Raw genomic sequence first — 16,343 nt, 5'->3', positions numbered from 1 at the left:
AGTGTAGTACCAAAACCTTATCGCTAAGAAATATTTATATGCTCCCTTGAATATGCAATTTTATCTAGATTGTCTATCCACCCCCCGCCCATGAAAACTAACCTGATTTTTAGTATCAGCAACATTTGGCAAGTTTGCTTTACAGATATAATCTGTGGTTCATCTGTTTCTAGAAATAAAATTATTTTTATGAGAAAATGCATAAATTAACAAGAACGGAAAGTGACTTACTTTACTTTAAGAAAAAGAAATGTTGGGATGCCTGGGTGGCTCAATTGGTTAAGAGTCTTACTCTCGGTTTCAGCTCAGGTCATGATCTCACAGTTTGTGAGTTTGAGCCCCGCGTTGGTCTCTGTGCTGATAGCACAGAGCCTGCTTGGGATTCTCTCTCTCTCTCCCTATCTCCTCTTATGCTCTCCATCTCTCTCTCTCTGTCTCTCTCTCTCTCTCTCAGAATAAATAAATAAAACTTCTAAATAAAGAGAAAAGAAATGTTTAATTTGTCTGTATTTGCCCTTATCCAGGTGTTAGGAAATCTGGAAATGGAAATAGTTGAATGACCATAGTGCCCCCTTTTTAACCTAACAGACCAGCCTTCACCGTGGACTTGAATTGTCAAGAGTTGCCCCACTGCAACCCAAGTGAACGTCCAGTTGGCAAACGGGCACCGATGGTAGCAACGTGCAGAAACACACTTGCACAGTCTCTTTATTCTCTGATTCTCTGATTTGTTGCTTTCTGAATAAATAAATAAATAAATAAATAAATAAATAAATAAATAAAATAAAATTCTTCTCCCTGCTCTTTTTCAAATGTACCACATGAAAAATATAAACAGTTGGGTATATGAAGCCCTTTGTGACACTTAGAGGAATAAGTTCACTTTTAGATTGGCAGAGGCATTTTTAAACCTTTATATTTATTTTCCTTCAGGATGGAAAGTTATCCGATACTTAATTGACAATAGCAAGCTTTTGTATGTGGGAGTGCCACTGGGATGCGTCACACGTCCTCCACTTCTGTGGGTCCTCCTGCCCTCGTGGTGCATTTGTCTTTCCAATGCCTGTTCCTGCAAACTCAGGAATGCGAATGTGACCGTTTGAATTCTGGCTGCCCACGGAACAGGAATGCAAATTTTCTGGCGAGGCTACGGTGAAGCCGTGAAGTGCGATCCTAAGTCGAGAACAGGTGTTGTTGGATAATTTCTTGTTTCCTTATCTGCTTTTGTTTGCGTCCGTTATTTACGATTAGCGTGGCCCAAGTTCAAAATCACGGGGTTTGGCTTCGGAGGCCGAGTAGGACTGAAGTTTGTATGTGACTGCATCCCAGGCCTCCTCTCCATTTCCAGCTGCTTTTGTCAGCGGCCCTTTAATTTAAATGGTTTCCTCGATGGGACTCGAACCAAGTGGATGACACACGGCCACTACTGTGCCTCTTCTCTGTTGGTTGTGGAATCCTAAACTCAGACTTTTGAGGCAAAGATGTCCCAACTTCACTTCATGTGCCATCCACCAAAGGAAACCCAGGAGTTGAAGAGGTAAAGTCCCCACTTGATAAACAGAAATATGCCAGATACTCATTCATGAGCCCCCATCCCAATGCATATCTATCAAAATCCAACTTCTGTTTGGAATTTTCAACACTTGAAAACATTTTTTTTAATGTTTATTTTTTGAGAGACAGAGAGAGACAGAACGTGAGCAGGGGAGGGGCAGAGAGAGAGGGAGACACAGATTCCGAAGCGGGCTCCAGGTTCCTGAGCTGTCAGCACAGAGCCTGACGCGGGGCTTGAACTCACAAACCATGAGATCATGACCTGAGCTGAAGCTGGACGCTTAGCCAACTGAGCCACCCAGGCGCCCCTGGAATTTCCAACACTTTTATCAAAAAAGATTCCTGCAAAATATTTCCCAGATAGGGCCTTCTCTTGCCTGTACTGAATTCCCTTAAATTTTGTGTCGTATATACTATGACTTTAAGAGATTATTTACATTTTGTCTATTGACTTCACCTTTCTTTGTTTTTCAGGACTTACAGAGGTTTTTTTCTTTCCCCCCCCTCTGGAAGGATGCTTGTGATGTAAGCTAGGTGGGGTTGCTTCGTGTTTTGTGCGCCTTTTGGGTCTCTAAAGAAATTAATATCCACGTGGTTTGGGCTGTTTTATTGGACTGTCGGGGAAGGAAATTTCAGTACACAGGATAAAATTGCTATTTTTATACCAAAACTTTTGTACATGTGTTTTATGAAGATAATTATAAGAGCTGTGCATGAATTATGATAGAAACTTCAGGCAACAGCACTGGATATGGCAAGGAGAGGAAAGTTTCTTTAGAGCTGTTCGGTTAGAAAGTCAAAGGAATCATGTTATTTGAAGCGGCCATTCCATAGATGCAAAGTAGACTTTTGTGTTGAAGAAAATGAAGATGCTTAGCCCCGGGAAGACCAGCAATAACTAACGTTCCTCTCTGTGTGTATCTGTGTGTACTGAAGTGTACATGTGTCAACAGTATCCTACACGGTAGGTTTCTTATGAACATGTCTGGCAACAGGAATCATTTAGTCTTACTAAATGTATACGCTTATTATTCTAATGAAGAACTAATTACACAACTAAAAAGGAAAGTATACTTGACTTCCTTAAGTATTATTATTATTATTATTATTATCATTATTTTAAGATATCTGCTTCCCGGCGCTCCCGGATGGTTCACTCAGTTAAGCATCTGACTCTTGGTTTTGGCTCAGGTCATGATCTCACCATTCGTGAGTTTGAGCTCCATATCAAGCTCCATGCTAACAGTGCAGGGAGTGCTTGGGATACAGTCTCTCTCTCTCTCTGTGCCTCCCCCCTGCTTGTGCTCTCTTTCTCTCTCAAAATACATAAATTAATTTCAAAAACTTAAAAAAAAAAGATATCTACTCCCAGCAAACCTAATCAGGTAATCCATGATCCATAATGAAATAGAGAACTTTCCCAAGATCTATTGCCTGAAGCACATGGCCAGCTTCTGGAGTGATGAGCGAGCTTTCCTTTAATTACAACCGTTCAGAAGAAAGCAAGCAAATCAACCCCATAATAAGGTTCTTGACCGTATGTACATCATTGTTAATAGCTATGACCTAGAGTATAAATGTGTTTTCCTAGATATCAGGGAAAATAATGAGGAGAACAGACAGAAAGTTCAGTGTGATAAAGAACTATGTATAGAGTGGTTTCATTTTTTTTTTAAATCTGTTACAGAAAACAGTAAGACGGGGGGAGGAGATTTGTGGCTCAGAATCAACCTCCAAACGTGTCGAACGTTTTCCGAAGGTGAACAGTGTTCTAATCGCGTTCTTCATGTCCTTGTTTCTCAGACTATAGATGACGGGATTGAAGAAGGGGGCAAGGATAGTAAACATCAGTGCAGTTGTGGTGTCCAGGACTGGGAGGTAGGTGGCATTGAATCGTGAGTACATGAGGGACACGTGGCCGAAGAAAATCAGGGACACAGCGAGATGGCCTGCACAGGTAGAAAAGGCCTTTTGCCGAGCCTCAGCAGAGGGGATCCTCAGGACCACAGTGACCATCCTGATAGAGAACAGGGCAATGATTAGGACGGTAGCGGTGATGGCCACAGCATGGATCACATCTCCAACCAGAGTCGTGGACGTGTCTGTACAGGCCAGGCTCAGCACGAGGACCGAGTCACAGAAGATTTGACAGATTTGGTCGGGCCCACAGAGAGGCGGTGTGGAAATCATCACAATCTCAGGAAGCAGGATGAGGAGACCCAAGATGCAGGAGCCTGCAGAGAACCGAGCACACAGCCGGGGGGTCATAATCGTCGGGTAGCGGAGAGGGTTGCAGATGGCAATGTACCTGTCAATGGCCATGGTGGTCAACAAAAGCCCCTCGGAATTTCCCAGTGAATGCAAGAAGTACATCTGCAGGAGGCAGCCAGTAATGGAGATGGTCTTCTTCTCGCAGATGAGGTTGGAGAGCATCTTGGGGATGGTGGCTGTCATGTACCGGATCCCCAGGAAGGGGAAGATGCTGATGAAATTGTACATGGGGTTGTGAGGATGGGTGTCCAGCTGGACAGCAAAGAAGACCATCAGGTTCCCGATGACAATAAAGGTGTAGACGAAAAGTAGGGGGAAGAAGTACAGGAGGCCGCCATCTTGGAGCTGCGGGAAGCCAGTGAAGATGAATTCAGTCACGGCTGACAGGTTTCCCCTCTCCATATGCACAGCAGAGCTCCCTGCGAATGAAGGAGAGGGCACACACCAGCTCACAAGGAGGCGGAGAAGAACGGGTGGTGAACAGCTAAGTAACTTGGATGAATAACAGGAAATAACTTGCAAGTTTTCTTCTTTCCTAATTTCACACTCTTGTGCACATTGACTAGTATTTGACTTTTTCTCCCCGCTCCTTCAGAGGTACGATCACAGAAACAGCGGTCCCCAAATGTTTTTAAGTGTTTTCTTTATTATTTATTTTTGAGAAAGACGGAGAGAGTGGGAGCAGGGGCGGGGCAGAGAGAAAGGGAGAATCTCAAGCAGGCTCCGCGCTGTCAGGGAAGAGCCCGATGGGGGGCTCAGACCCATGAAACCGTGAGTGAGATCATGACCCGAGCCGAAGGCGGACGGGAGGAAATATTAATACTAGCATGGAAGGCTTTGAGAATGGCCAAACACTTTACAATAGCAAGAACCGCATTGCATAGTGTGCTGGGTATGGAGTCAGTCACTGTGGCAAGCACCGCCCCAAGCACAGGCTGTATTTTTTTCCCTAATGCTCCAGATGCTCTAGGGAGGCAAGATCATCCTCTTTTTACAGAGGAGAACACTTAGACACAGACAGGTGAAACCCTTTTCCGAGGGATTCTCGCCTGAAGTCAGAATGTAAATCCGTGCACTGTATCTCTAAGGACGCGCTCGAACCCACTGCCCCTGCCCGTATGTGTAAACACACTTTCAGGGCTTAGAGCAGCGTCAGGAAGATAGTCAACACTCCAGAATATTGGGCACTGTTACACTGGGGTTTCTGGATTATATTTATCATGTTTCATCATCCACTACTAGCTTTTCCTTCCTTATTTTTTTAAATGTTTATTCGTTTATTTTGGGAGAGAGAGAGCAAGAGTGAGTGGGGAGGGAGTCAGAGAGAGAGACAGAGAGACAGAGAGAGAGAGAAAGAGAATCCTGAACAGGGTTCACACTGTCAACGCCAAGCCCAACTCAGGGCTCAATCTCATGACCTTGAGATCATGACCTGAGCCCAAACCAAGGGTTGGACTCTTAACCAATTGAGCCACTCAGGTGCCCCTGTTTTTCCTTCTTTAGACTGGGCTCTTCCTTCAGGGAAGTAACCTAGAACAGGATTGGCCTGTAAAAAAAAAAATGGTTGGTGTCAAATAAATTAACTTGGAAGCCATACTCTTGATGCAATTAGAATTAAACCCACAAGACAGCCATGGACAAGTGAGAAAAGAAAATTGGAGACTGTTTGGAAAGGGAAGTATGACAATTCACACACACATGTATATATGTGTATATGTATATATATATATATACGTATATATATATATATATATATATATGAAGTTTATTGTCAAATTGGTTTCCATACAACACCCAGTGCTCATCCCAACAGGTGCCCTCCTCAATGCCCATCACCCACCCTCCCCTCCCTCCCACCCCCCATCAACCTCAGTTTGTTCTCAGTTTTTAAGACTCTCTTATGGTTTGGCTCCCTCCCCCTCTAACTTTTTTTTTCCCCGACAATTCACTTTTAATGAGAGTCCTAAGCAAGTCTGGAAAAAATGGCCTCTCAAAGGATCCATCATAATGGAGTATCCTGTTTTATTTATGCCTGTGCCCAGTAACTTTCCCGCTATACTTGCCTTTATGCGCTACCAACATTTGAAGTTTCTGAGTCCTCAGGCTTTTTTTTTAATGTTTGTTTATTTATTTAGAGAGAGAGAGAGAGGGAGAGAGAATCCCAAGAAGGCTCCACTCTGTTAACAAAGAGCCCGATACGGGGCTTGGACACACGAACCATGAGATCATGATCTGAGAGGAAATCAAGAGTTAGACACTAACCCACTGATCCACCCAGGAACCCCTATGACTTTCTTGTGCATGGTGAGTGAATTCTTTCTCAAGCCTTAGCCTCCTGCACTCACCTCTACCCAAGACTGCAGGGGCTCCCCTGTCTGTGTGGATCTCTGCATCCTTGACACTCCTCCGGCCCCTCCAAAAGGCATCTTACAGTTATTTTCACAGGCATCCCAGGGAATAGCAAGAAGGGTAAGTGGGCTCCATTGGGGATTCCGTCCCTGCCCCCCAGCGCAGAACATCACTTTCCCTCACGGGGTTAACTAGCAGAAAGGTCCCCATTGTACGCTCGTTAGATTTCGGGATCAAAGTCGTCATGAAGTATTTTTTCCTGATTGAACTCATATCTCTGGACATGGCAAACTACTTTCCCCACCACTGTGGTTATCGCCCCAGGTGTTCGTAAGTCTACCCTGTGCCCTGCAAAGAGCGCTTTGTGTTGGTCCTCCTCTTCTTACATGAACACACATGTGTGGAAAGTCTTGAAGGAAACATACTTGAAAGAAAAACTTGAAAAATAGTTAATAGAAAATAAGACCATTTCACAACAGACATGTCATTGGGATTTTGTGCCAATAGTGAAGTGAGGGGGCAATGTTATTTTTTTTTCTCATGCCACAAATGCATGTGAATCTCTCTTCCCCTAAACAATCCACGTGGGTCCTGCTGACCTCTCTAGTGACAGTCAGTGTCTCACCACTTTTCACAGGATTATTCTGTATTCCACTGCTCTGTTGAAAACTCAGAGTTGTTGTTGTTATTTTCCTCTTCCTCCTCCTCCTCTCCTTCTCCTTCTCTTCCTTCTCCTTCTCCTTCTCCTTCTCCTTCTCCTTCTCCTTCTCCTTCTCCTCCTTCCCCTTCTCCTCCTCTTCCTCCTCCTTCTTCTTCTTCTTTTTTTTTTTATTTAATTTTTTTTAACGTTTATTTATTTTTGAGACAGAGAGAGACAGAGCATGAACAGGGGAGGGACAGAGAGAGAGGGAGACACAGAATCGAAGCAGGCTCCAGGCTCTGAGCCGTCAGCCCAGAGCCCGACGCGGGGCTCGAACTCATGGACCGCAAGATCGTGACCTGAGCTGAAGTCAGACGCCCAACTGACTGAGCCACCCAGGCGCCCCTTCTTCTTCTTCTTCTTCTTCTTCTTCTTCTTCTTCTTCTTCTTCTTCTTCTTCTTCAAATCTAGTTGCTTTTATCATGTAATCCCCTTTGGAATTATGTGTCAAATTTTGGATGGGAAGATGTGCTTTCTTTCTCTCTTGAGTTTTGTCTAACATTTCTTCCTGTGACATAGGGACGTAGTTTCCTTGTCTAACGTCTTATAATATTTTTTCTTGAAATTCCAAAATAATAGTAAGCCATTGGAATAAAAGGTCCAGCATAGGGAACATAGCACTGCATGATGACAGATGGTGACTACAGTCGTGGGGAGCATGACGTACAGTATAGAGGTGTTGAATCACTATGTTGTACACCTGGGACTAATTAGCATTATGGGTCAACTATACGCAAACTAAAGAAAAAAATCACATGAGAAGATCTGGAAAAAATGTTAATGGGAAAAAATGTCCTTTCTAATGGTTTACCGTGGCATGAAATGGTCTATTTTATTTTTAACAACTTTATTGAGGTATACTTTGTATACAAAGAAAATATTTAACATGTGCAATAGATGAGTGTGAACATATGCAAACACCACATATAAGCACCACAGTCAAGGCAACAGATGTATCCAACACCTCTCAGACCTACTTCATGTTTAAGGTCACAAAGCTTGTATGTAGTCCAGTAAAATATGAGCCTCTCTTCTACAGATCTTATGCTTTTAACCACTGTATCTTATAATCTGCAGTTATTACTAATGTTTATGGAATAATAAGAATAATACTTACGTAATAGAAATAAAATTAATGTTTACAGCATATATTTTAATGGCTTAAACGTCATATTTCCTCCCTATTATCTATCCACCTACGCATGTCTGAACAGGTAGTCTGTGATACATTAGACATGTATAAATAGAACAAACATGGGAAGAAATGGAATAAGTAGAAACTATCAGTGTGACAACGAATGAGCTATATGCTCGTTTTGTGGTTTAGTATCTTAGAGTAACATCCAAAGTGAGAGGCGCCTATGGGGTAACATCAACTTGCAGGTGCATTAAACACCTTCTGAAGGCGGAGAAGCTTCTTAATCGCAATCTTCATGTCCTTGTTTCTCAAGCTATAGATGATAGGGTTGAAAAAGGGAGCAAGAACGGCAAACATCAGTGCAATGACTGTGTCCAAAGTTGGTGGGAAAGTGGTGGAGAAGCGCAGGTACATGAGGGACACGCTGCCATAGAACATCAAAAAGACACCAAGATGAGACGCGCAGGTAGAGAAGGCCTTCCGGCGGCCTTCGGCAGACGGGATCCTCAGGGTCACGGTGATGATTCTGACATAAGAGACAGCGATAACCAGGACAGAGAAGATGATGGCCGCAGCATGGATCACATCCTCAAGCAGGATCATGGACGTGTCTGTACAAGCCAAGCGCAGTACAGGTTCAAAGTCACAAAATATCTGATGGATTTGGTTGGGCCCGCAGAAAGGCAGTGTGGAAATCCAAACAATCTCTGGGAGCAACACAAGAAAGCCAAAGATGCAGGAGCCTGCAGAGAGCTGAGCACACAGCTGGGGGGTCATAATCGTCGGGTAGCGGAGAGGGTTGCAGATGGCAATGTACCTGTCAATGGCCATGGTGGTCAACAAAAGCCCCTCGGAATTTCCCAGTGAATGGAAGAAGTACATCTGCAGGAGGCAGCCAGTAATGGAGATGGTCTTCTTCTCGCAGATGAGGTTGGAGAGCATCTTGGGGATGGTGGCTGTCGTGTACCAGATCTCCAGGAAGGAGAAGATGCTGATGAAATTGTACATGGGGTTGTGGAGACGGGTGTCCATCCTGACTGCAAAAAATACAATGAGATTTCCAATCACAATGAAGATGTAGATGATGAACAAAGGAATGAAGAAGAGGAGGCTGCCATCTTCAAACTGGGGGAATCCGGAGAAGAGAAACTCCGTCACTGTCGAAGTTCGGTTATTTCTTACCATGGGCTCAACAGCCTTAAGTGTTTTGGGTAGAAAGACACAGCTCACTCCCTAGATGAAATATAAAGAGTTAGATCTCTTGGTTCAAATAAGATTCAAAGGAAGAAATGCTTTAGTTAGATGATTTATCCCTATCATTCTTGGGTTAATGAAACATGTCCATTTAGTATCTACTATGTGCCAAACACAACTGTAGGCTTGTTGAATTCAGTAGTGAAGAAAACACTCCATTTTCATGGAGCTTATATTCCAATGAAGGAGACAAATAAAAATAAGTAAGATTGTATAAGGTCATCTTTATAAGCTATGCTAACTAAAGCAAAGTAAGATATTAGGGGGACTACTAATAATCACTTTTTATACGAATTCCCAAAATCATTTTGAATCACATACCGGATACATTCTCTAATGTTTCTTGGCTATAGATTAGACGATCAAGACTTTTACTTATTTTCCTGTCTACACAGTTATTGTCAAGTTGTATTCTGCATTTTCTGGAAAATCCCCAGTTTTCGGTATTCAGTTCCTTTATCAGACCACAGAGGAATTCTGAGTGTAGTTAGAGAAAGGGTGAGGTTTTTAGGGAAATATTTCAAGGTGAAGCTATGGTAGGAACCTATTCCCAGCAGCGGAAGAGATAAAGCTAGTGGAAACTGGCCAGCACAGAGGGAAGAGAAATTCCAGAAACTGAGCTTTAGAGGGTTCTGGAAGAACAAAGAGGGCCCAGTCTGTGAACAGGGAGTTCTCTCTTGAGAAACCTGTTCTTGAAATCTTTCCATCACACTTCTAAATGTCAGTCCACCAGAGATATTAAAAAGAAGCAGAGAGTGTTTCTGAGCTAGCTAAGTCTCCCTGCATGGATTGTTTATAGTCTGACAAAGACCATCAAGGAATTAGAAGGTGAGAGCCAAAATGTGACATTCCAGCACAATTTGGGTCCCTTGAAATTGCATGAAGTATGAAGAGATCTCTAAAAGTAGTTCAAGGAATCTCATCAAGTGTACTGGGTACTATTCCCCAGCAATTCAGAAACCTGAATCGAAAATGAGCCAAAGAGAAATATTGAGAACACAAAGGAATTTGAAAGATAAGTTCTCTTTTGAGATCGTGTAGAACCTTTTAAAAATGAACTCCTCACGGGGTGCCTGAGTGGCTCAGTCAGTTGAGCGTCTGACTCTTGATTTCAACTTGGGTCATTATCCCAGGCTTGTGGGATCAAACCCCGATCCAGCCTCTGTGCTGAGCATGGAGGGTGCTTTAAGATTCTATCTCTTTCTCCCCCTACCCTTCTCCTCTGCTCTCTCTCTCACACAAAAATAATAAATTAAACAAACAAACTCCTCATACAATGAAATTAGGACACTTGATTATGCTGTATGCCAATATTCCCTAGGAAGGCAGGGATATTTCCCCTGAATTAACACTACTTGAAAAATTACTTATAAGCAGAATCAATGTAAAGCTTACAACTTTATTAAAAAATACCATTTGAAATTCCAAATTAAAATGAAGCATTTGAAACATAGATGGAGCCAATGGAAAATATTTGGCTCATTCTGAGATTTTTCAGAGATCTCATTACAAAACTAAGTATATATCTTGAAAATGTTCTTTTAAGAACTGCGTTATTTATATAGACTAAATCTGACAAATATCACTTCGGCAACTTCTGGAAAATCAAGTGCCCACAGAGAATTAGGAAATGTTTATTATTCTTATACATGCAAATCCCTCACATTTTCATAAAATAAGAGGATTATAAATATTCTAAAGATATTAATTGCCATTCATTTTCTGCCATTTATAGAACATATGCCATTATAGGACATCTGGCATATGAATATGCATATAGAATGTATACACACATACAATGATTGTATATGTAATATAATGTATACATTCATTCAATGTAACCTCCGTTAAAACTCAGGTGGGTTTTTAAAATAGATATCAAGAAGCCGATTCTAAACTATAAATGAAAAATCGAGGGACAAAGCAAAACATCTTGATAAAAGAGAACAGATTTGGAGGACCCAGAACTGCTGATATACATTTCCAGACTCACTGTAATGCTAAAGAAATCAAGACAATGTAATATTGTCAGGAGAACAGACACCCAGATCAATGGAGCCAAGGAGAGTACAAAAATAGACACTCACATATATGGTCAAGAATTCAACAGAGGAAAGAAGGTATTTTTGGCAAATGGCACTGGGAAAACTGGGCATACGTGTGCTAAAATAAATCTTGCATCACACCCAAGAATGAACACAACATGGGTCACAGATCTAAATGTAAAACCAAAACCATAAAGTGTCTCCCAGAAAACGGAAGAGAACATCCTTATGACCTTTGGCACAACAAAAGTGTGGATGCTCTAACATCAAAAGCTCAATATGTAAAAGAAGAAACTGACAAACTGAACCTCATCAAAACTGATGGCCCTCAGGAATGAAAAAAAAAAAAAAAGCCACCCTGGGAGAAAGTATTTGTGAGGCATGCATCTGCCTAAAGACATTTCCAGAAAACAGGAAAACTCAAAACTCTTAAAACCGCAACGAGATACATCACCGTCACACATTTATAAGAACAATTAACCTATTTTTTGTTTTAACAAAACAGCTGGTGATGCCAAGTGCTGGGAGGGTGTGGAGTAATTATCTTTCCTGCAGGTGCTGCTGGGAACACAGAATGCTGCAGCCACTGTGGAAGAGAGTTTAGCAGTATCTTGTAAAATCAGACACGGATGTCTATCACCTAGCATCCCCACTCCTAAGTACTTAGCCCAAAGAAAGTCTATGGCCACACCAAAACCTGTAAACAAATATTCATAGTGGCTTTATTTATAAAACTGTAAACAACCCAAATGACCTCCAACTGGCAAAGGGATAAACGAACTTGGTACCCGTATAATACTATTCAGCCATGAAAATGAATGACAGACACACAATGTGGATTCATCTCAAATGCACTGTGTTAAAGGAAAGAGGTCAAAGGCTACACGTTGTATGATTCCACTGCTAGGACGATTGTGGGACGAATGTTTTTGCTCTCTGCCGCTCAGATTCACACGTTGGAACTACCTCCCAATGTGATGGTGTTAGGAGAGGGACTTTGGGGACGTAATAAGGATTAGATGAGGTCATGAGCACGAGAGGCATTAGTACCCTTCTAAGAGTCTCGAGAAAAGTAGCTTCTCTGTGTCAGCTGCCATGTGAAGATTCAGAGAGGAGCAGTCATCTACAAACCAGACCCCAGATCTTCCTGACCTGGGCCTCAGTCTTCCAGGCTGCAGAGGTGCTCGATAGAAATGTGTGTTGTTTAAGCCTTCCAGTCTGTGACACGTCTGTCACAGCAGGCTGGATGAACTAAGACAGAAACTGATACTGAGAAATAGGGATGGTCCTCTAATGAATACCTGAAAATATGGAACTAGCCTGGGAGCTGGCCAACAGGCAGAGGCCAGAAGAGTTTACAAGAATGTATTTTTTGCCTAAGAAAATCTCAGTTCCGGGGGGATGGACTGGTGCAGTGACCCACATCTGTAGGGAAATCATCAGCAGTAACTTTGACTCGTCACTCTTGATAAAGCCAAGGTCAAATAGAGAAGAAGAATGGTATGAGCCTGGGGAAGTCCATTGGAACAGACTTGCCCTTCTCGGTCCTCTGGACTCTGAGAAGCTTAAAAGAGGTAAGTGGAGGGGCTTGGAGAAACCCAGAAAGGTTGGAAGAACAGGGCTGAACTGAAAGTCCCAGAAAGGTTAGGCTGGCCCAAGACCCAAGCGGATGGAATCAGCTTTGCTTGAGAAAGGGAAAAGATTTAAGTTATGCAAATGTTTCAAATAAAGGGCTTAAAAGTCCAAGGCATAGGGATAAGAATAAGGAAACAGATCTCTCCCACTCTCGTCTCCGCCTCAAAATTACATATGCACTGAGGAGTCTGGCCCCTGGCAGAAAACCTGTATGATTTCCAGCCGTAACTGCAGGCGATTGCAAAGGCTTTCCCAGGCAGGACGCCCAGGGCAAGCCGCCCCATTGACACCAGACTTGGTCCTGGCCTGTGCACCACAGACTCTAAGGGGATGGCAGCAAGGACTGTGGCTCCTCTGGCCGGTCATGCCCTTTGTGTGTTTCAGTCAGCTCAGCAAGCGTACTCTTACGTCTGTATCTGTAGCCTTGGACCAAGGTCCTCTTCAGGCACCTCTACTGATGCCTCTGCAGGGGACAAGGGAGAGGAGTGGACTTAGCTGACTTAGTCCACGCTGTATCTTCTCCATCTCAGGGTCCCTAAAACTGCTGGATCCTTTTGTTCGGGGCTCCCACAACACTGAAATGACCCTCGGGCTTGCGCCACTGCTTCTGACCCCTGATCAGTGCTCAGTTTCACAGGGGATAAGAAATGGGCTGCAGGAAAGTGCTTTCTTTGTCTTCAGCCTTCTGCTCATGCTATCATAGTAAGTGACTAACACGGTAAGGGATCAAGAGCTTGGCGGTTACTTTCATCCGGCCTCAATGTTGTTTCAATCTGCTGCTCTCTCTTAGCTCAGCTGAACCCCTGGCACACATGTAGATTGTCCGTGAAGAGGCAAAGAAGGTTCATACTTCTCTCCATTGGCAAATCAGTACAAAGGTGAGCACGACCACCGTCTTCGAACCGAGACATCTTGGACCCTCCCAAGCAGACACAGTTATTGTCTCACTGTGTTTCTGGCATCTCAATTTATTTCTCCGAAGTGAGTGATGATCACCTCTTTAATAGAATCTGGGTCCTTATGTTTTGGCAAAAGCAATGTTCTACTCTACAGAAATCAATGTGCCAATTCGAAGTTTATCTGTTGGAGACTGGAAGGAGACAAAATGAGCTCACCTAATCCTACCAGGCGAAAGGAAGGTGGGTAGAAAACATTAGTCAGGGGGTGGGGGGGGTCCAGACTGTGTTCAGTCTGACTCACTTCCCTGATACAAGATTTTCAGGAATCTGAAACTCAGGTATGTCTGCACTCTTTATTCATGACCTTATTTGGTTTATAGTCCTCTGACTGGGAACAGAGACCAGTATGTAAAATGGTGTCCTCCTGGATCAGAATTAATTTTGAAAAAATCTGAGGGTGTGCTAAGAGAGGAACAATATCATTATTAGGGGAAAAGTCTTATTCAGCCATCATGCCCCAGACATATGACATCATCTCTATTTTTTTCTTTTTTGAGGGACAGAGAGCAAGAGAGAGAGCAAATATGAGCAGGGGAGGGGCAGAGAGGGGGAAGGGGAAGAGAGAGAGGGAGAGCGAGAGAATCCCAATCAGGATCCACACTGTAAGTGCAGAGCCCGATGTGGGGCTCAAACTCAAAAATCATGAGATCATGACCTGAGTGGAATCCAACGTCCAAAGTTTAACTGACTGAAACACCCTGGCACCCCCATCACCACCAATTTTAAATCCTATAAATATATCTCCTCCTGCCTGAGCCCAATTGCTTTCTGCCATTCATGCAATCTCAGATATGTCCCCAGATTTTGCTAGTGAAGTCAACATAAGGAGCACAGGCTAAGTGTCCTTTTCTTCTACCCACTAGGCAATTCACTTTCTCCTTGACTCAGGACAAACCCGCACCTTGGACCCGCATGCCTTTTTCTCTTACCCCCTGGCAGAGACGAAGGAGGTCCTTTCCTGGGTTTATGCAGCTGAAGTCCCTTCAGTTCATCAGGTGGACTGTTGTAACCTGTTTCTAAAATACTCTTGGGAAGATTTCTCTACCGGAGATTTCCCCCGATAACCAGAGAAAAAACATCCACCCCATTTCCCCACAGATTAATTAGTGAGACCTCCTCCTCTGATCTTTTCTCATCAGTTCTCCTGAGTAAGAGGAACTCCAAGAGTCTTTTTAAAATATGAGCCTTCTTTGATAGATTTGCTCAGAATTAATAGATTATATAAATACATATTTTTTCCAGTTTTATTGAAAAAAATTGACATCCATTGTTGTATAAGTTTCAGGCACAGCATGACAGTTTGATTTAAATCTGCTGTGAAATGTCCAGCTAACATCCATCTTCCCATGTAGATACAATGCAAAGAAAAGAAGAAAAAAAGGAAGAAAATTTTCTCCTTGTGATGAGAGGTCTTAGAATTTCCTCTCTTAAGAACTTTTCTATATACCATAGAGCAGTGTTAGCTCTAGTCATCATGCTGTACATTATATGCCTAGGATTTATCTATGTCATAACTGGAAGTTTGTACCTTTTGACCACCTTACCTCTCCCTTCCCCTCCCCCTCTACCAGAGTCTGATCTCTTTTCTGAGATTTTTTTTTTTTTTAAGATTCCACATATAAGTGAGATCATATGGTACTTGTCTTTCTAGGTTTGGCTTATATCATTTAGCATAATGTCCTTAAGTTACATCCATGTGTGGCAAATGATAGGATTTCCTCTTTTTCATGACTAAGTAATATTCCACTATATATATATATGCATATATATATCACATTTCTTATATATATATTTATATATATGTGTGTATATATATTATAAATGTGATATATATATGACATAGGTTGTGATATACATATATATATATATATATCTATATATATATATATATATATATATCACGTTTTCTTTATCCACTCATCCATTGATGAATACTTAAGTTGTTTCCATGTCTTGGTTACTGTAAACAATGTTTCCATGATCATGAGAGTGCGAATATCTTTTCGAGTTGGTGTTTTCATTTCCTTTGGGTATATTCTCAGAAATGGAGTTGCTGCAACATATGGTAGTTGCATTTTTAATTTTTTGAGGACCCTCCATATTGTTTTCCAGAGTGGCTGCACCAGTTTGCGTTCCCACCAACGGTTCAGCAGTGCGGGGGGTTCCCTCTTCTCCACATCTTCACCCGCACTTGGTATCTCTGGTCTTTCTGGAGATGATCATTCTACCAGGTGTGAGGTGATATCTCATTGGTTTTAGTTTGCATTTTCCCAATGACTAGTGATGTTGAGCCCCCTTTCATGTACCTGTTGCCCTTCCACTTATCTTCTTTGGAGAAATATCTATTTGGTCCTTTATCCATTTTTTAATTGGGTTGAGTTTTTGCTTTTTAGTTGAATGAATTCTTTATAGATTTTGGATATTAACACCTTAACAGA

At 42.4% G+C, this 16,343-nt stretch overlaps 2 protein-coding genes across 2 annotated transcripts; both read right to left on the bottom strand.

The window, feature by feature from the left end:
- Window positions 1-516: 516 nt before the first annotated feature.
- Window positions 517-4,272, bottom strand: LOC122211562 (olfactory receptor 6K3-like). The gene is made up of 2 exons (XM_042924796.1): window positions 3,294-4,272; window positions 517-536 (listed from the first exon to the last, which is right to left on the bottom strand). Exons 1-2 carry the CDS (start codon window positions 4,225-4,227, stop codon window positions 517-519), a joined length of 954 nt encoding a protein of 317 aa, XP_042780730.1. The 5' UTR covers window positions 4,228-4,272.
- Window positions 4,273-8,246: 3,974 nt separating this feature from the next.
- LOC122211561 (olfactory receptor 6K3-like) lies at window positions 8,247-9,197 on the bottom strand. The gene has a single exon (XM_042924795.1). The coding sequence runs from the start codon at window positions 9,195-9,197 to the stop codon at window positions 8,247-8,249; it is 951 nt and encodes a 316-aa protein (XP_042780729.1).
- Between the last annotated feature and the right edge of the window lie 7,146 nt (window positions 9,198-16,343).

This window comes from Panthera leo, chromosome F3 (genome assembly GCF_018350215.1).
Source record: "Panthera leo isolate Ple1 chromosome F3, P.leo_Ple1_pat1.1, whole genome shotgun sequence".
Lineage (NCBI taxonomy): Eukaryota > Metazoa > Chordata > Mammalia > Carnivora > Felidae > Panthera > Panthera leo.
The sequence above is the reverse complement of the archived record's forward strand: the minus strand, read 5'-3'. Positions and strand labels throughout refer to the sequence as shown.